The sequence below is a fragment of the Parasteatoda tepidariorum genome, chromosome 5 (assembly GCF_982258835.1).
Source record: "Parasteatoda tepidariorum strain Cologne lab strain chromosome 5, Ptep-v5.0, whole genome shotgun sequence".
Classification (NCBI taxonomy): Eukaryota; Metazoa; Arthropoda; class Arachnida; order Araneae; family Theridiidae; genus Parasteatoda; species Parasteatoda tepidariorum.
Genome location: NC_141759.1, coordinates 89,651,622 through 89,669,813, shown reverse-complemented (window position 1 = coordinate 89,669,813; position 18,192 = coordinate 89,651,622). Strand labels below are relative to the sequence as shown.

Below are 18,192 nucleotides of genomic sequence, written 5' to 3'. Positions count from 1 at the left end.
TTTTATCTCATCCTTAGAAAGGGCATTTGCCTCTAAAAGTGTACCCGAGAAATACAAGGCAGAAATTCTTGAAATTTATTAGGAAAAAAGCCACAAACGTGATTACTTTTATAAAAGATAAGGAGTTAAATGATTATTCTAAAGCAAAATCAACCGTAATAAGAGAATTTAAGCCAATTCTTAAATCGTATTTAGAACATTTCAAAAATACATCCCGATTACCAAACGAAGCACACGTACAATACGCGTCTCGATTGATTACAAATTATGAATATTATTTAAAATTAAGGAAGGTGTCGGATTTCGAAACATTAAAAGAGTTAATCGTATCCAAAATTTATCAAACACTTGACAAAGATACGATATACCATATTAGTATGAAACCGGGAGACGATTGGTTCAAACCCACTCAATTATTAAAAAAAATCTATCTATACTACTCATCGTGTGGGAAAAAATTGGTAGATAGTTTAGAAAACGCAGGAAAAAAACCCACTCAAAAAATGCTTCGCGAGTATTCTTGTCGGATGCTAAAATTTCTATATGTGTTTTATTGTGTAGTGAAAATCATCCATTGTACACCGAAGAGCCATTACATTATGACCACCCTGCTAATAACATGTAGGATCACCTTTAGCTAGCACCCGCCGTGGCATTGATTCCACAAGGTGCTGATAGGTAGTCTGAGGTATCTGGTACCAAGCGCCCACCTACTGGTCCTGCAATTCCCTCAGATTGCTAGGGGGTAGCGTGGCAGCACGAATTTGGTTTTCCAAGTAGGACCACAAATGCTCTATTGGATTAAGGTCAGGTGAATTTGGAGGCCAAGACATGACTTGAAAGTCACTGGAATGTCCCTCGACGATTCGACCCTTATGACATGGTGCATTATCCTGTTGGTAAACACCATCCCCCGCAGGAAAAACTGTTGCCATGAATGGGTGAACCTAGTCTGCAACTATGTTCAAGTAGCTTACAGATGCCAGGGATTGTTCTATGAGGATGATGGGTCCTAATGTACCCCATGAAAACGTTGTTCCTGGGCGAGAAACCATGAAAACCTGGGCGAGCCCATTGTTATAGATAGAGGGTGGTCATAATGTAATGGCTCTTCGGTGTATAAGTGCCCTCCTTATAAAAACTTATCCGTTAACGAGTTGTACAAAGTACAAACTAATAAATTATGCTTTAATTGTTTAGGAAATGACCACCGAGTATCAAATTGCAAAGCGAAGTATTCTTGCCTGAATTGTAAAAAGCGTCATCATGTGACTTTACATTTCTCTCCTGAAAAAAAAATAATATGAGGCATCGGCGACTGCTAGTCGAAGAGAGCTTTCCCCCACCGCAGCTGAATTTATTACCAATCCTTCTAGAAACGCGGAATTTATTCAAAACAAAACGAAGAATATTTTTGGGCTGGGAGTTTCGATTCGAATTCAATACAATCAAAATGTGTTTTGCTTAGCACAATTACTTGTTGCATAAAAGATAATGTAAACGATTTTATTCCTTGCCGGGGTTTGCTGGATATGGCTGAGAATTCGAATTTTATCAGCAAAAGATTATCTGATAGACTAAATTTAAGGAAAGAGAAAATAAACGCCTGAGTGTCAGGATTAAATGAATTATCATTCGAAATAAAATCACCAGTGAGTACTACTATTACAAATGAGGAGGGAAATTTCGATTTAAACTTTTTAGTTGTTCCCAGAATAATGGATTTTACCCTATCTAAACGAATTCAAGCTCAGAGATATAAGGCTTTCTTTAAAAATAGTTTATTTGAATTAGTTTTAAACATTTCGGCATCTGCAATTGCATTTACATCCAATCAATAAACCCATTAATTTTCTTATAATTTCGATTGCCTTTATGAAATTAAATTTAAAGTAAAATATCAAAGAAAGAGTAACAACAACTAATATGAAAAATTAATAACATGCATTTATAAGAAATTGCAATAGTATTTCACATTGCGTTTTATTAAATAATAAATAATGTTTCTTTAATAATCATGTTGTCTCTAATGCCTTCAGCCCCATACACGTATAGAGAGAACCCATTCATCCACAGATCGTAAGTTTGACCTAAGCAACGATTAATTTCCAATTCAGTACCCCCAGACGTATGATTTGTTAAGAATACACGGAAGACTTTGTGACAAAACAGAGTTATCCTGCATCATTTTCTAAACGGGGGGGGGGTCTTCGGCGGCCTGCAGGGATTGAACTCAGGACCACTTGGACCTGAGCTTAACGTCTTATCAATCAGGCTATCCTAAAAATTATTTACAACAGATCTTTATTTATAACAAGATTTAAAAGCAATTCTTCGGTTAGACTAAATTCAATTCCCTGACTGTGTATCAGGGACTAATATAGGGATCACATATCAATCAGGGATTTATATCTATGCTATGTATTCAACTGTCAAACAAAAACCTAATTCAAGATTAAAAATGATGAAAAGTTATTAAACATAAAAAAGTGTTAAATTTAAAATGGCTTCTTATGGTTAGTACAATTTTATTTGTTTACTTAATTAGGTCTATTTTCCACCAGATGAAGCTTGATTATTTAGGGTTCTGTAGCAGAAAAAAAATTGCTTAACCGCTTCTATAGACAATATCAAGGAACACATCTCCAAGCTTAGTACTTAATAAGCAATCGACAGAAATAAATGCATTTCAATAGACATTTTCGACTTTGAACTTATGTCTAACAAATGGCCTAATATATCCCAGCGACTTTATATTCGTCTTTCAGGTGGGGTCCTCTGAAATAAGTTTAGTAAATAATGTTTAAGATAATTTTAATATTTTTTAATTATTGTACATGGTCTTCTTTCAATTTCATGATTGTCCCTGGGGAACAACTGCAACTGAAACTGCCGAAGGCCTAGGGGGATGCAAGTCTTTACGTCCCTTTACACGAATTTGATATCAGTTTCATCACACACTATGATGAATATGATAAAGCGCCCACCTGGGCACAGTAAATTAATGTTTATGGGTATAGGTGATACTCGCCGAGAAAAGGTTAAATATTCAGTCTTTCGGGTTGGCAGTAATGAAAATTGCCATACTCATATGTGGTGGTTATCTTAACATCAGCCCCGTCAGGAACTCTAACTAATTCATCTGAGTGGGAATAAATAATAAATCGCCTAAGCGCAAATGAATGGTGAAAGTTGGGGTTCAGTAACGAAAATTGCCATGAAGAAATAGATTGTATAGTTGTGCCCGGAAACATTTAAGCGGTATTGATACATTTAAAGAAAATTAAATGAAAACACTAAGCGTAAATTGTTATTTTAACAGACATGAAGTTTTAGTGATACACACGGGTTTGAACCGCATTAATAAAGCAAAACTTATTTATAATACCACATTCGCTAGAAGTTTTTTACTTCTAGAAAATGTTTCATTTATTTGCCGAAAGCGAATGCTATGTTGTACAAGCAAATTATGCATAACAAACATTATAATAAATTTATATATTTAATTAAAGTGGTAGATTAAGAATTTTTTTTGTAATAATAGTTTTTTTGGAAAGTCAAATTTCTACCGCATTTTTCAAAAACTTAATTTAACAAACTGACAATCTCGTGCTTATAAAGCCGTTAACTTTAATATTTTATCTGAGAAGCATCAAATGAAAATTACTCAAACTAATTTTTAATCCTGTTTAAATTTTTGGAAGAATCTAAGGCCAATTTGTGAAGCTAGTAAGTTTACCTCATTTTGGGGCAGCCTTTCTAACGATGTCCTAAAAATGCTATCTATGAACATCGTATCGTAGAGACACACCACCCAAGAATGCCACACGATGTTATTTAGGACTTTATATTATAACAGCTGCCGACTGGACTGTGTAGGGCTAAGGGAACAAGCCTTGCATCGAAAGGTTCGGGGATCGAATCTCGGGCAAGGCATGGATGTTCCTTCATTCTCTGTACCATCTGTCCTTTCTTAGGGAGCTACGCTGGTTCACCTAATATGGCGCCTCTGAAAGAGTAGCCTACGAATCTGTCCTGTAAAATGCCTGAATTGACGAAATGTTAACACAGGTAGATATTGGACAGGGGCGGATCCAGAAATTTTTCCTGGGGGGGGGGGTCATTGACAGATCCCCCCCGCCATTAATTTTTTCTTATAAATTTTTTTTTTCAAATATTTTTTTTGAAAAAAAAAAAAAAAAAAAACTGGGGTTTTTAATGCTAGTCTTCTCATTTATATTATTTTTCATAAATAATTCAAGTATTCAACATCTTTAAATAAGAAATGTAATGCGTTTTTTAGAAACTTTGGCAAATCTGTCAATGATTTTTTTTCAACATCCAAATAAATTTCTCTACGAATGTTTAATAATGCGAGTCCAATTTAATCGTTCTTGATTTTCAGTTGCTCTGCGCCAAGTTTTGAGACGTCGAAGAGTTGAAAAGGAACGTTCTGCTGTTGCGGCACTAACTGCACTTAGTAAAATTCTCAACAACATATTGATTGATGGGAACAAATCGATGTCACTGACATTAATAATCTTGGAAAAATCGTTGGGCACTTCAAGTCCCGCTTCTGCTTCACGTTGCCATTTTGCCACCCAAGGACGAAATTCTGTTTCGACAACTTTTACGGAAGCATTTAAGAGATTCTTATAAAACTCGGCAGTTTCACGAGCGGCTATAAGATCTTCTACTGTAACTGTTCTTTCGTAAACTATTAAGAAAATTATTATTTTTATTTTTTTTCAATTTGGGGGGGGGGGGTTCATGACCCCTATGACCCCCCCCCCCCCGATAGATCCGCCACTGGCGTTGAATGTAAAAAATACAATTAAAAAAACTGACAGCCATGTCAAGAATGCCACGTATATGTAAAAAAAAGTATTTGTAGTTATAAATAAATAAGTTTGTAGTTGTAAAAAATTACAAAAGAAAATGCAGTTTTATCAACAACTGGTTACGATGTTACCATAGTGCCGATGATACTGGAGTAAAAAAAATGTGGAAGAAGCTGTGGAAAATAAAAAAGCTGTTTGGAGAGACTTAAAAAATACTTAGCTGAAAACTAAATGAAATGCTCTTTTTACCTGCTATTTCATGTTCGAATTTCGTTCAATAATTATAAATTTTTTCTTCTAAAAAATACCAAAAATATTTTAAGGGTGCCTGTTCTTAAATGATTTAAAATCCATCTCTGTGATAATGGGCAAAATGGTTTGCTATCATCGTTAATAATTTACCATAATAGCTGAAGGGTGGAAAAATATAGAAACCGCAGCCTGCAAGCAGTATTCCGGAAAAGGGGCAAAAGGGTTCCAACTTTTCTCAACATAACTTTTTCTTCTCAACAAGGCTACATCGGTAACTTGATCCTTCAAGATGTAGAGAGTGAAATCGAAGGACTAATGACCTATATCCAATGTGCTTGCGATGAGGAAACATATCAAACAGGAATATGAAATGTCTACACTAAGCTTCCATTTGATATAAGATAAAAAATTAAAATCAAGAATTTACTATGAAAGAAATCTTAACCTCTCAATTAAATCTAAAACAAGCAATTATATCAAAATCAGTGGGCGGAAAACTACATTTTCTTTGTAGTTAGCTGCAACTACTTTATTACAAGTGTAGTAAGCTATATTTTTTTTTTTTAAATACAGCTGACAACTAACTACTTTCGAATTGCAGACACTACTTCACTACTTGTACAAGACAAACTTTACTGGAGAACTTCATTTTCACTAATATTCAAAATTATTTTGAATAAAAAATCGGCTCGGTTAAACACGAAGTGTTATTAAAAAGTTTCAATTAATGTTTAAATGTAATAGTTATTTATTCTGAAGCACTTTTTACAAATTTGTTCTTTTAACTTTTAAACTCTTTGTTTTTCTGGACAGTGGATATTTAATTTAAGAAATGCTAGGAAATTATAAAATATTGGCGATTCAAGTGACCAATGCTTTTTTATACCGTCAAAAAAATAAAGTACAGTGCGAAAAACATAAAAACGGACCAGCCTGAATAGCTTTTGGTCTTCTGATCGGAACTTCCCGTTCTAGGACTAATTCTTAATGATCTGAGGGGGTGATCTAAAATAAGCTAATTATTTAATGCAGGCGATATTTTAAGTTGCGAAATCAGACACAAAAACAAACTTTATATTTCTTGTAAAATCGAAGTTTAAAAAAGTCAGATATTTAAAATTCCCTTTCTCAGAAACAATTCGATCGATTTAGCACCGATTTTTCCGAGCATCAGACGTAGATCTTTTTAACTGTCAGCCACAGACACATTATCATTGCGTGCGTTGACAGTCTCGCGAAGGATTTACACCTATCAGATTCGAAAAATTTCACCGACCACAGTGCTGACGTGAAATATCCTCAATGGTAGACGGATCATGGGTTAGAGTCCCATTTTCGTCAGGCTAACCATTGGTGGTTCTAGTGGTCTTCCTCCAGATGTAACAAAAATGCGGGATAATTCCATCAAAAAGTCCTCCAAGAAGGCAAATTTCTCCCAATACGTGATCCAGGAGTTTCCTTGTCTTCTGGATTGGGTTCAAAATTACAAGGCTACGGACTCGAACATTACGAGTCGTAAACACAAAAATTGGGTCGGATATTCAACGATAGTTATAAAAAAAAAATTCAAAAAAAGGCAGTTGTCTGGAATTGCTACAAACTACTGTTTTTTTTTGTATCGTACTACTTACTACATTACTTCTTATAAAAAGTAGAGCACTGCACTACACTGGAAAAAAGTAGCGACTACAGTAGTTTTACTACCAGTAGCGTGCTACCTCCGACCGCTGATCAAAAGTATTCGTAAATATTCTAGAATTCAACAGAGAAGTTCATTAGGAGAAAGTAAAAAAAGTCTATCTACACAAGGCAATCCTACACGGAAAGTGGTAAAATTTCAAAAACCTGCCAGTACCACGAACATTCCACTGAATGGTCCTAATGAAAAGATTTATTCTAACACAGACAAATCTGAAATTTTCGCTGATATTACCGAGAAACAGTTTACTTCAAATGAGGTATTATATCGTGTGATTTTTTTCGTGGTTTACTTCTCCATATAACGCAAATGCATGTTATATCCATCAAAAAGTTCTCCACGAAGGAAAACTTCTCTCTCAATGCTTGATCCAGGAGATCCTTTGTCTTCTGGATAGGGTACAAATTAGGAGGCTACGCAGTTCAACATTGATAATCGTAAACTCAGAATTGGTTCTACTTTCAACTTCGGTCATAAAATAAAATGACAAGCCTACCGAAAAAGAAATCCTAGATATAACTATCTAGGCTTTAGCCGACCGGCCTGTGTAGGGGTTAGGGAACTGCCCTTGCATCAGAAGGGATCTAGGTTCGAATCCCGGGCAAGGCATGGATATTCTTTCCTTTTTTATACTATCTGTCCTTACTGTGGGAACAACGTTGGCCCACCTAATATGGTGCCCCTGAAAGAGTGGCCAACCAATCTGCCCTTCAGGTGCCTGTATGACCTAGGTCATTATCCAGGTGGGCATTGAAAAAAAAAACTATCTAGGCTCTATCAAACTGACTACTACGGAAGAAATTGATATGATTATCAGAAAATTTTAAAACAATAAGTCGCCTTAACAGAACAACATCAGCAACTAAAAGCTAAAAAAATTTTCCAACTAACATAATTGAGCAAATCAAACTCTTGCAGCTGAATCAAATATTTTCCTCTGCAATAGAAACACACAAAAGTTATACTTTTTCCGAAACCTGAAAAAATAATAATCTAAATCTTGATAACCGCAGGCTAATTAGTTTCCTCACTGTCTTCTCAAAACATTCTGAAAAAAATCTTTCTTCAGAGAAAGAAAGCACTTCCGGATTCTCTATCACGTGAGCAATACGATTCTGTTAAAAATCTGTAATTGTATTTAGATTTAATCAATAAACCATAATTTTCTTATTATTATTGCTGGCCTTTATGAAATTAAATTTAAAGTAAAATATCAAAGAGAGAGCAACAGCAAATAATATGAAAAAAAATAGTCCGTGGAGTCCCTCCGCGCGGAAGAAGTTAAACTTCGCAACCTGCGACGTTAATTGTAGAAGAATCAGCAGTCGTAGAAGGATCACTAGTTCTATTCAACGACTCTTTTTCCTGCTCCGCTCGCTTCCGTGCTCTGTAGTCACGGTAATATTGTGCATTTTTCCCTCGTGGACCTCTTGAACCAGTGGAAGTGCTTGTGGTTGCCTCATCGTCTCGCCATGGAAAATCTATTTGTATTAATAACGTATGTGAATGCGTCATAATGTAAATTCAGAAGAGAAACAATCAATTGATATTCACAAGAGACGTATCTTGACATAACCTTAAATCCGTCGCATTGTCCGTGGGATTGTTTTCACTCAATTTTTACAATTGTTATCCACTAAATTTGAAAAAAAAAAATACTACCCTATTAGATTACATGTGTATCAGAAACAAACTAAAAAAATATTTATAGAAAAACAGTACTTTTATGACTTTTATGCTAGTGAGAACCAAAACAATATAGAAATGAATGAGGGAAAACTGGATCCTACCGCGTGATTTCCCGGCCAATAAAAATGTAGCGTTAAACGTTTAACGCAACCTTGTTGGAAGTCGCATAAGAAGTATAACTTCAAGAAATTAATTATAGCAAGGACATGCATTTATAAAAAATTGCAATAGTATTTCACATTGCGTTTTCGAAATCAAAATAAATACTGTTTCTTTGATAATCATGTTGCTTCAAGTGTCACTACGATTTCAGTTATACACACGTATAGAGAGAACTCATTCATACATCCATCCACAAATCGTAATTTTGACCTAAGCCAGAGAACAATCCATTTCCAATCCAGTTGCATCAGAGGTATGATTTGTTATGGATACATGGAAGACTTTGTGACAAAACAGATTTAACGTGCATCATTTGCTACATTGTCTTCGGCCGGCGGGGATCGAGCTCAGAATGATTCGGAAGGATGCAGCCCCTTTACACGAATTTCATATCAGTTTCGCCAATTTCAGTTACACACTATCATGAATGTGATAAAGTCCCCTCCTGGTCTGGTACACAGTAAATTAATGTATATAGGTATAGATGATACTCGGTGAGAAAACGTTACATATTCAGTCTTTCGTGTTGGCAGGTACACATATAATCATTGAATTGAAACACATTAAAAAAGCAAAACTAATCCATCATACAACATTCGCTAGAAGTTCTTTACTTCAAGCAAATGTTTTTTATATATTACGTCATACTACTGATAAGGCAGTAATGAAATTGTACTCGGCTTGTGATCATTGAAAATTGCCATAGATGAAGAAATTGATTGTCAAAGATTCTAGTTGTGTCCGAAATCATTAGAGCAATATTAATCTTAAGTTTTACCAATACAACATTCGCCAGAAATTCGATAGTTCCAGCAAATGTATTTTATAAGAGATTTGCAATGACGTCAAAATTAACTTGAAACTTTTGTTTCTAAAACATAATAAATTTATATTTTAAATTAAAGTGGTAGATAATTTTTTTTTTAAAAAGAGAATTGTGCCTTTGGAAAATCAAATTTTTTCCACATTTTTCAGAGCCTTAGTTTGACAAAGGGAAAAAATCTCAACTACGGGAGCATCTCCTTCACCATTTTAGAATGACTAGATAGAAAAGAATATTAGTGCTTCCTACATGGAGTAAAGATAATATATTTTAGCCAGTTTCAAAGGAGGTGCACTAGAAGTCTTAATTGCAGATTAAAAAAGAAAATACTTTGCACAATTTTTATTGAACCCCTCAAGAAATCGTTAAGCACAATTTAAATAGCACTTTTACTAAGAAAAGTCTTTATTGGCAAACCTATGTATCGCGTCCCTTATACTAAATCTGGTGGTTTGTATGGATTTGCCTTCTATGAAAAGTAACGCCTACTCAAAATTTTCTCTGAGATATGAGGTGATAACAATTTACTCCCGACGGTGTTCCTGCCTTGACGGGGCGGCGAGGCTTGTGCGCACCATTGACCTGGAGGGCTATGCCGGCGGTATCTTGCTACTGGTAGGGTCTCCCAAGCCGGACAGGCCGAAGGGTAGGTGCCAGACTAAAAAGAACACCAACAAGAGCCAAGACAGACTTCTACCTTTATGGTGCTCAACCCAACAGAGGCTGCTTTCTACCTCTTCCAGGATGGCCTCAGCTGAACATATCCTCTTTCCAAGGAGGACTTATATGCTTCTCCACTTCTTGTAATCGACTTTTTGAAGGTCAACAACCTACTGGATTTTGTCTGACTTCGTCAGACAATTAGAGGATAAGAAACAACAATAACAATTTACTTTCAGAAAACAGTGCAAGAGTGAATAAATATTCATTTTTCGGTATATTTCCGCATGGCAGTGTTTCCCAAAGTGTGGTACGCGTACCCCCAGTGGAACGGGAATAGTTTAGCAGGGGTACGCGTTTTTATGCGATAACAAACGAAAATTTCAATTTTTTTATTTAAAAACAAAGGTAATCATGAAAATTTACGATTACGTATTTTTCTATTGGCTATTTTTTGCAGAGTCAACAGTTAATAATTAGTGGTGTCAACAGCCAGTTGTGAGTTTTAACTTTTGCAAAAATTGTTGATGGAAAAAAATAAATTCATTTTTTTTATTAGTGGTACACCGCGTTATGAAAAAATTTAGAAAGGTACACAAAAGTCATAAGTTCGGGAAACACTGCCGTATGGTAATGTATTGTGTGAGCTATAGCCGCAAAATAACCAAATGAATTTTAAATTTGCAAATATTTAAAAAAAAACAAAAAAAAACGTGTACCTAGTGATTTGACCGGGTGTGGCCTAAATGTTTCGAGATAATCCCTTTCTCTGCGGTTTTTTATACTTATTTATTTATTTATTTATTATTATTATTATTTTTGTGGGACGCTACTCGGAAGTTGCCAAGGCTGGGCGATTATTCTACCACTATGATTTTTTTTCTTTCGGTTTTACTTTTTAGTAGAATTTTGATACCCTAGCAGATTTTTTCAGTACCTATCAGACTGCGTTTTTATAATAAAAATATACCAATTATGTAATTTCAATCCTATGAAATAGATAATTTTATTTATTGATTTGAAATAAAAATCTATACTTTAAATTTTCATCTCAAGTAACAACTATTTCAGAATTTAAAAGAAGAAAAAAACTATTTTAAGTGCTCCATTTTGCTTGGCATTCCATGGCTTTTCTCAACAAGTAAATAATTGACTTTCATCTGAATATTTTTCAAAACTTCCATACACTCATATTAAATTATTTTTAAGCCATGGCCGTTAAATTTAAGCTTTATTAAATCAAAATTTAAATATTGAAACATAATACTATGTTACCACTTAGTATACAAAAAGAAAATCTGACGAGAAATTTGACTTTCGATGAAGGTTTTCTGTAGAATTTAATTTAACTAGAAATGATCCACTGAAACAACAACTAATTTTTTTTCTTCTTGCTTTCTTCTTTTTTTTTTTATATATATATATATATATATATATATATATATATATATATATATATATATATATATATATATATATATATATATATATATATATATATATTTTATTTTTTAAACTTGTCATTGTTTTGCAATAAGTTCTACAATTCCTTCGTTGTATTATCTGTGATAAATTTCCCACTCAGTTAAAATTACAAAGACAGTTTAGCACTTGAGCCATATAGTTAAATTAACTTTAACTTGCAAAAATATAAAACCTTTTCTTAAGCAGCACTATTTTTAAGGCATCTAAAAACTAAGAAAGCTGAAAGAAGCATTTTAAATTTCTGTAAGATTATTCACAGTTTAAAGTATACATTCGTGATCACCCTATTTAAATTTAAAAACATTACATATTTAAAAAATTTTATTTCAATTTATTAATTTACTAAAATTTTTTTTAAAACTAAAGTGGAATCATATGGACGAAAATATAGTAAATTTAAACTTAAATCGACGTTTTTCATAGAAATTCATATTTCCACGTATTTCTAATTTCACAAGGAAGAGAAACATTAATTCAATGCTTCAATATGGCGTTGCAGGTCAATAAGATTCATTATTAGTTTTATAAATTTATTTTTCAATAAACCGTTAAAATAACGTTATAGATAATATATTTCGCAGCTGTCGCTCTACGCAGTGTCGTATTATTTAGTTCAGATTAGATTCAACCATTTTGTTCCGTTTACATGATATTTTCCTGTTATTAAATATTTTCTGTTATCGAAGCGTGATTGTAATAATTTGATGAATGCAATGCAACGTATGCAAACGTTAACTAACGTTAATTTAACGTTTTAAAAATGGATATTACGTGTTGGTCAACTATGGGTGGTAGCATGTATAGTACCAGATGGGGTTAATAAAAAAATAAAAGACAGAGGGTGAAAAGAAATACGATCTTCCAATACTGAAAAGATAGGAGCAATGGACTTCTTGTATCATCAGAAGTGCTAATTCCACAATAATAAGTGCTAATTTCACAAAATTACTAGTACTATATTTAAATAAGTGCTAAATTTAGCTAGTGCTAATTATGCTACTGCTAATTATTAAAAATCCGCCGTGACTCGTATCGTCAGAAGTGCTAATTTCTAAAAACAGCTAATGTTAATTATTTTATTATGCTAGCACTAATTATTATGTTAGTGTTAATTATTATGTTAGTGCTAATTATTAAATGTCCGCCGGAAACGTGTTGGTCACCTATGGGAGGTGGCATGTAAATTACCAGATGGGGAAAAGAAGAAATAGAAGACAGAGGGTGAAAAGAAATACGATCCTCCACTACTGTAAAGAGAGGGCTATTACACTTCTTATATAGTCAGAAGGGGTAATTTCTAAAAAATTGCTAGTGCTAATTACAGTGCTAATTATTAAAAATTCGCCATGACACGTATTGTCAGAAGTGCTAATTTCTAAAAACAGCTAATGCTAATTCTTATGCAAGTACTATTTATTCTGCTAGTGTTAAATGAAGTACTAATTATAAAATAAGTGCTAAATAGCTAGTGCAAATTATTATTCTAGCGTTAATTATTAAATATCTGCTGTGATAAGTTATGGTCGTCTATAACAGGTAACATGTATAGTACCCGGGAAAAAAAGGAGAAATCGAAAACAGACGGTGAAAAGAAATACTGCCCTCCAATACAAAAAAGAGAGGTCTATTAGAATTCTTGTATCGTGAAGCATTAAAGCAACTTGGATTAGAACAAAATAAATTATCTGAGACACTAATAATGAACATTGTTTTGTAACGCCTTGACGATGAATCAAGAAAGGCTTTCGAAATGTCTTTAAATTGTAACGAATTACCCACCTGGGAAATTTTTACTGAATTTGTGTTAAAACGTATTCAAGCTCTTGAAAATGTTCAAAAATGTATTTCTGTTTCAAAACCGAAACAAGAAGTAACCCCCAAACATAAAAGTTTCGTTTTGCAAAATGATAAGCATTTCTCTTGCTCTATGTGTCATCAAAACCATTTAATATATAAGTGTAAAAAATTCATTGACTTATCTGCTCAAGAGCGATTGAATAGTGTAAGAAAATTGCATCTGTGTTTTAATTGTTTGGGTAAACACATGTTATTTCAATGTAAAAAATTAGAGTTTAAATGTAAACATTGCTCTAGAAATCATCATTCGACACTTCATGGGGTTAATTTCTTAAAACCCGAAGTTGAGAACAAAAATAATCAAATATTAGAATCCAATTGCTCTAATTTAACTGAGATTATTCCAAATCAAGCAAATATTGAGATGAGTAATATGAGTGGAGGGGAAACGAAAACTGTAACTTCCTCCTTCGCCCTTTCTCACAGCTGGCAGAAGGCGCCGCCAAGCAGTTGTAATGTCTATGATACCTACTCAAATGTTTTGCTTTCAACTGCTTTAATTTATGTGCGAGGAATAAATGAATGTTTTTATCCCTTTTTATGTATTCTCGATAGCGGTTCTGAAATAAGCGCTATTACTGCTGATGCAGCAAAATTATTGTGTTTAAAGGAGAATACATTAAACTCATTAATAACTGGAATTAATGGGGCAACTTTGAATGTAAATAAATCGATCTCTGCTCTTGTTTCTAATAAAAATAGAGACTTTAAGAAAGAGATAAAAATGCTGATAGTGCCTAAAATTACTGAATTAACCCCTGCTAAACCGCTTGATGTTTCTAAAATTAATTTTCCTCAAAATTTGACTTATGCAAATCCTAACTTTTTTAAGCCTCAACGTGCTCAAATCTTGCTTGGCGGAGATATTTTTTACGAACTGTTACGAACCGAGCAAATAAAATTGGAAAATAGTTCAGTCATTTTACAGAACTCTGTACTCGGCTGGATTGTAACGGGAAGATTGGGCACTAAAGATAATTGTAAGGAATACAAATGTCACTTATTATCACAAGATCACACTTTAACTGATTTGCAAAAATTTTGGGACCATGAGTCTCTAGGAATAAAGGATGAACCCAAATGCTTAGAGGGGGATGAAGCACTATCCAAATTTAATGAAACAATTAGTTATAAAAATAAAAGATATGAAATCACTCTCCCTTGGAAAAGAGATTGGAGGGAATTGAACGATAATCTTACTGTCGCAACTAAGCGATTTAAAGGTCTTTTAAATCGTATGACTTCAAACGAAAATTTGTATATTCAATATAGTGAAATATTGCAAGATTACTTAGAAAAGGGAATTATTGAGAAGGTTCCATCCGCTTCAGATACTGTTGATAAACCTGTGTTTTATTTACCCCATCACCCAGTTTTCCGGAAGGACAGTGTTTATACCAAGTGTCGCATTGTTTTTGATGCTAGTTCTTGTGATGTTGGTGAACTTTCACTTAACGATTGTCTCTGGACGGGAACGAACCTTAATCCGAATGTATTTCATCTTTTAACCTTTTTCCGAATGAATAAATTTGCTATTTTAGCGGACATTGAACGTGCCTTTTTGCAAATAGCATTGAACGAAAATGATAAGGACGCATTAAGGTTCCTTTTCACTCTAGACGATCCCACTAAGTCTGAAAATACTCAATTGCAGGTATTCAGATTCAACAGGCTTCCATTTGGAGTCAATGCAAGCCCTTTTTTGCTTTCGGCGACTATCAAGCACCATAATGATAAGTTCAAGAAAATATATCCAACAACTTCAAATATTCTTGATACTTGCTTTTATGTCGACGACATTGTAGCTGGTGCAGATAACTTGTCTGAAGCCTTCAAAATTTCTAGGGAAGCTGACATTATCATGAAGGATGCTAGCATGCACCTTCGTAAATGGGTTTCAAACGACGAGTCACTAAAACAAATGTGGGAGGAACAAGGTTTCAGTAGTCTTCCTCCATCCTCATCAGAAAGCCCAAACGAGTTACACAAAGTTCTTGGGATGTCCTGGGATACAAAACTGGACATTTTAACTATGGAAGTTAAGGGACTACTGGAATTTCTTGACTTGAGAAAAAACCCAAAACGATTTGTGTTGCAAGCAGCAGGTAGAATATTCGATCCCGTAGGACTAGTAACACCTTACACCATCAGATTAAAGATTCTTCTCCAAGAATTATGGTTGCGTAAGATCTCATGGGACGACGAGTTTCCTTCAGATATTCAAGAAACTTGGAAGCAGTGGTGTATCGAAATTCCTGAATTGGCTAACTTGCAAATACCCAGAAATGTATTTCAAATTTCTGATCACTCAGACTTTGTGTTAGAATTGCATGCATTTGCAGACGCTAGTCCAAAGGCTTACGGTGCCGCCGTATACTTAAGAATTAAAACAGCAAATCAAGTAACTGTAAACTTAGTGGCTTCCAAGAGCCGTGTTGCACCCCTTAAGAGAATTTCTCTTCCTAGGTTAGAATTGATAGCCGCATTGCTTGCTTCACGACTTGCACGTGAAGTAAAGAAGGTATTAGATCGGAAAGGAATATCTTCTATTTATTATTGGACAGACTCGCAGAATACATTGTATTGGATAAAAGGTTCCATATATAAGTGGAAACCCTTTGTAGCAAACAGGGTTAAAGAAATTCAATCTCTCACTGACCGAGAATCTTGGAATCATTGTGCTGGATGCGACAATCCAGCAGACTTAGTAACTAGAGGAATAAGTTTCAAATCTCTCATCGAAAATGTCACCTGGTGGACCGGACCAGACTTCTTAAAGGAATTAGTAATTCCTAAGTGTGATGAGACTCTGAACATTCCAGAAAATGACCTACCTTGTGAAGAACTGAAAAAGTGCTCTGCTCCTGATCCTAATGACATTCAATCTGTTTCTTTAATTACCACCAAAGATAGATCCTTTTTTGAACAAATTCTTAACCTTTCTAACAGTTTTGTCAAACTAATTCGAATTTTATCCTTTATTTTTAGATTTATTCATAATTGTCGTAATCCAATATCTAGAAATAAGGGGTTCTTAACCATTGGAGAGAACAAAGATGCAGAAAATTGGCTTCTGCTTTCATTGCAGTCAGGTGAGTTCCAAGAGGAATTTAAAAGGCTCAAACAAGGTGAACCAGTTTCATCTAGGAGTAAGTTATCTTGTTTAAATGTATTCTTGGATGAAAATTCTCTAATTCGTGTTGGTGGCAGACTTAGAAACTCTGATTTATCGAATAATAGTAAATTTCCCATTGTACTGCCCAGCAAGCATAAATTAACTGATGTAATTTTGAATCATTATCATTTGAAGTATTTTCATTTAGGTGCACAAGCACTCTTATTTCAAGTGTGACAGAAATTCTGGCCGCTTAACGGCAGAAATAATTGTCGTAAAATTGTTCATTCTTGTGTGAATTGCTTTAAAAATAAGCCCGTAAGTGTTCAACAAATAATGGCCGATCTACCAAGGGAACGTGTCACTCCTAATTTTGTCTTTAATGTGACAGGGGTTGACTTTTGTGGCCCCTTTCTAGTAAAATTTAAAAATCAGCGTAAAGGAGTGTTAAATAAGATTTACGTAGCTGTTTTTATTTGCTTATGCACAAAAGCTATACATCTTGATTTTGTTTCAGACTTAACCACTCAAGGATTTATAGCTTGTTTGAAACGTTTCTTTGGTAGACGAGGCAAATGTTCGAAAATCATGTCTGACAATGGAAAGACATTTGTTGGAGCAAATGTTGAGATTAAAAAACTTTTGAAGCTTGTCACTTCCCGCGATGAAAACTTGTCTAACTTTCTCTCAAACGAGAATATTGTATGGGAATTTATACCCCCAAAATCACCTAATTTTGGGGGCCTTTGGGAAGCTGGGGTGAAGGCTTTCAAATTTCATTTCAAACGAGCAATAGGTAGCCAAAAATTGACGCTTGAAGAATTTGTAACTATTTTAGCTGAAATAGAAAGATTATTGAACTCCCGGCCCCTCATTCCATTGTCGGCAAACTTTGATGATTTTCGGACATTAAGTCCAGATCACTTCATAATTGGGAGACCAATAAATGGCCTTCAAGAACCTCTACTTAATGATATCAAGGAAACTCATTTGTCCAAATGGCAATGGGTAACTAAATTTAGTCAACAAATTTGGCAATTGTGGAAGAAAGATTACTTAAATAATTTGCAGGGTCGAACCAAATGGAAATTTAGTAAGGACGATGTAAAACAGGGTACTCTTGTTTTAATGAAAAATGAGCAACTTCCTGCCACACAGTGGTCAGTTGGAAGAATAGTGGAAACATTTCAAAGTAGGGATGGAAAAATAAGAATTGTAAATGTACGTACGCCTAATGGTAAAATTTTCAAAAGAAATGTCAGAGACATTTGTATATTACCTCTTGAATGAAAGAAGAAAAAATTTGTTTTTCTTATGCATATGTTTTTGAAAAGAAACTATTTGAGTGAATTAATTTTGTTTATAATTATATATGTATATTAATCAGCACATGTTAACCTACTGTATTTGTTCTCAAATTGTGTGTAATCATAGCAAAATTTAGTTGTTCATTATTTTTTATGATTCTAATAGTATTCATATGTCCTATGTATTCTGTTTGTTAGTTATATTGTTTATTGAAATTATGTAATTGTATTTCAATGGGGGGGGGGAATGTTAAGTGACGCCAGAGGGCGTATGTGCCAGGGAGAAAATTGTAGTGTTAGTA

General features: G+C 34.1%; 2 protein-coding genes across 2 annotated transcripts; both read left to right on the top strand.

The window, feature by feature from the left end:
- The first annotated feature begins 13,832 nt into the window (after window positions 1–13,832).
- On the top strand, window positions 13,833–16,820 carry LOC147809675 (uncharacterized). The gene has a single exon (XM_087162899.1). The coding sequence runs from the start codon at window positions 13,833–13,835 to the stop codon at window positions 16,818–16,820; it is 2,988 nt and encodes a 995-aa protein (XP_087019025.1).
- A 99-nt stretch (window positions 16,821–16,919) lies between these two features.
- On the top strand, window positions 16,920–17,873 carry LOC147809674 (uncharacterized). Its single transcript, XM_087162898.1, has one exon. The coding sequence runs from the start codon at window positions 16,920–16,922 to the stop codon at window positions 17,871–17,873; it is 954 nt and encodes a 317-aa protein (XP_087019024.1).
- Window positions 17,874–18,192: the final 319 nt, after the last annotated feature.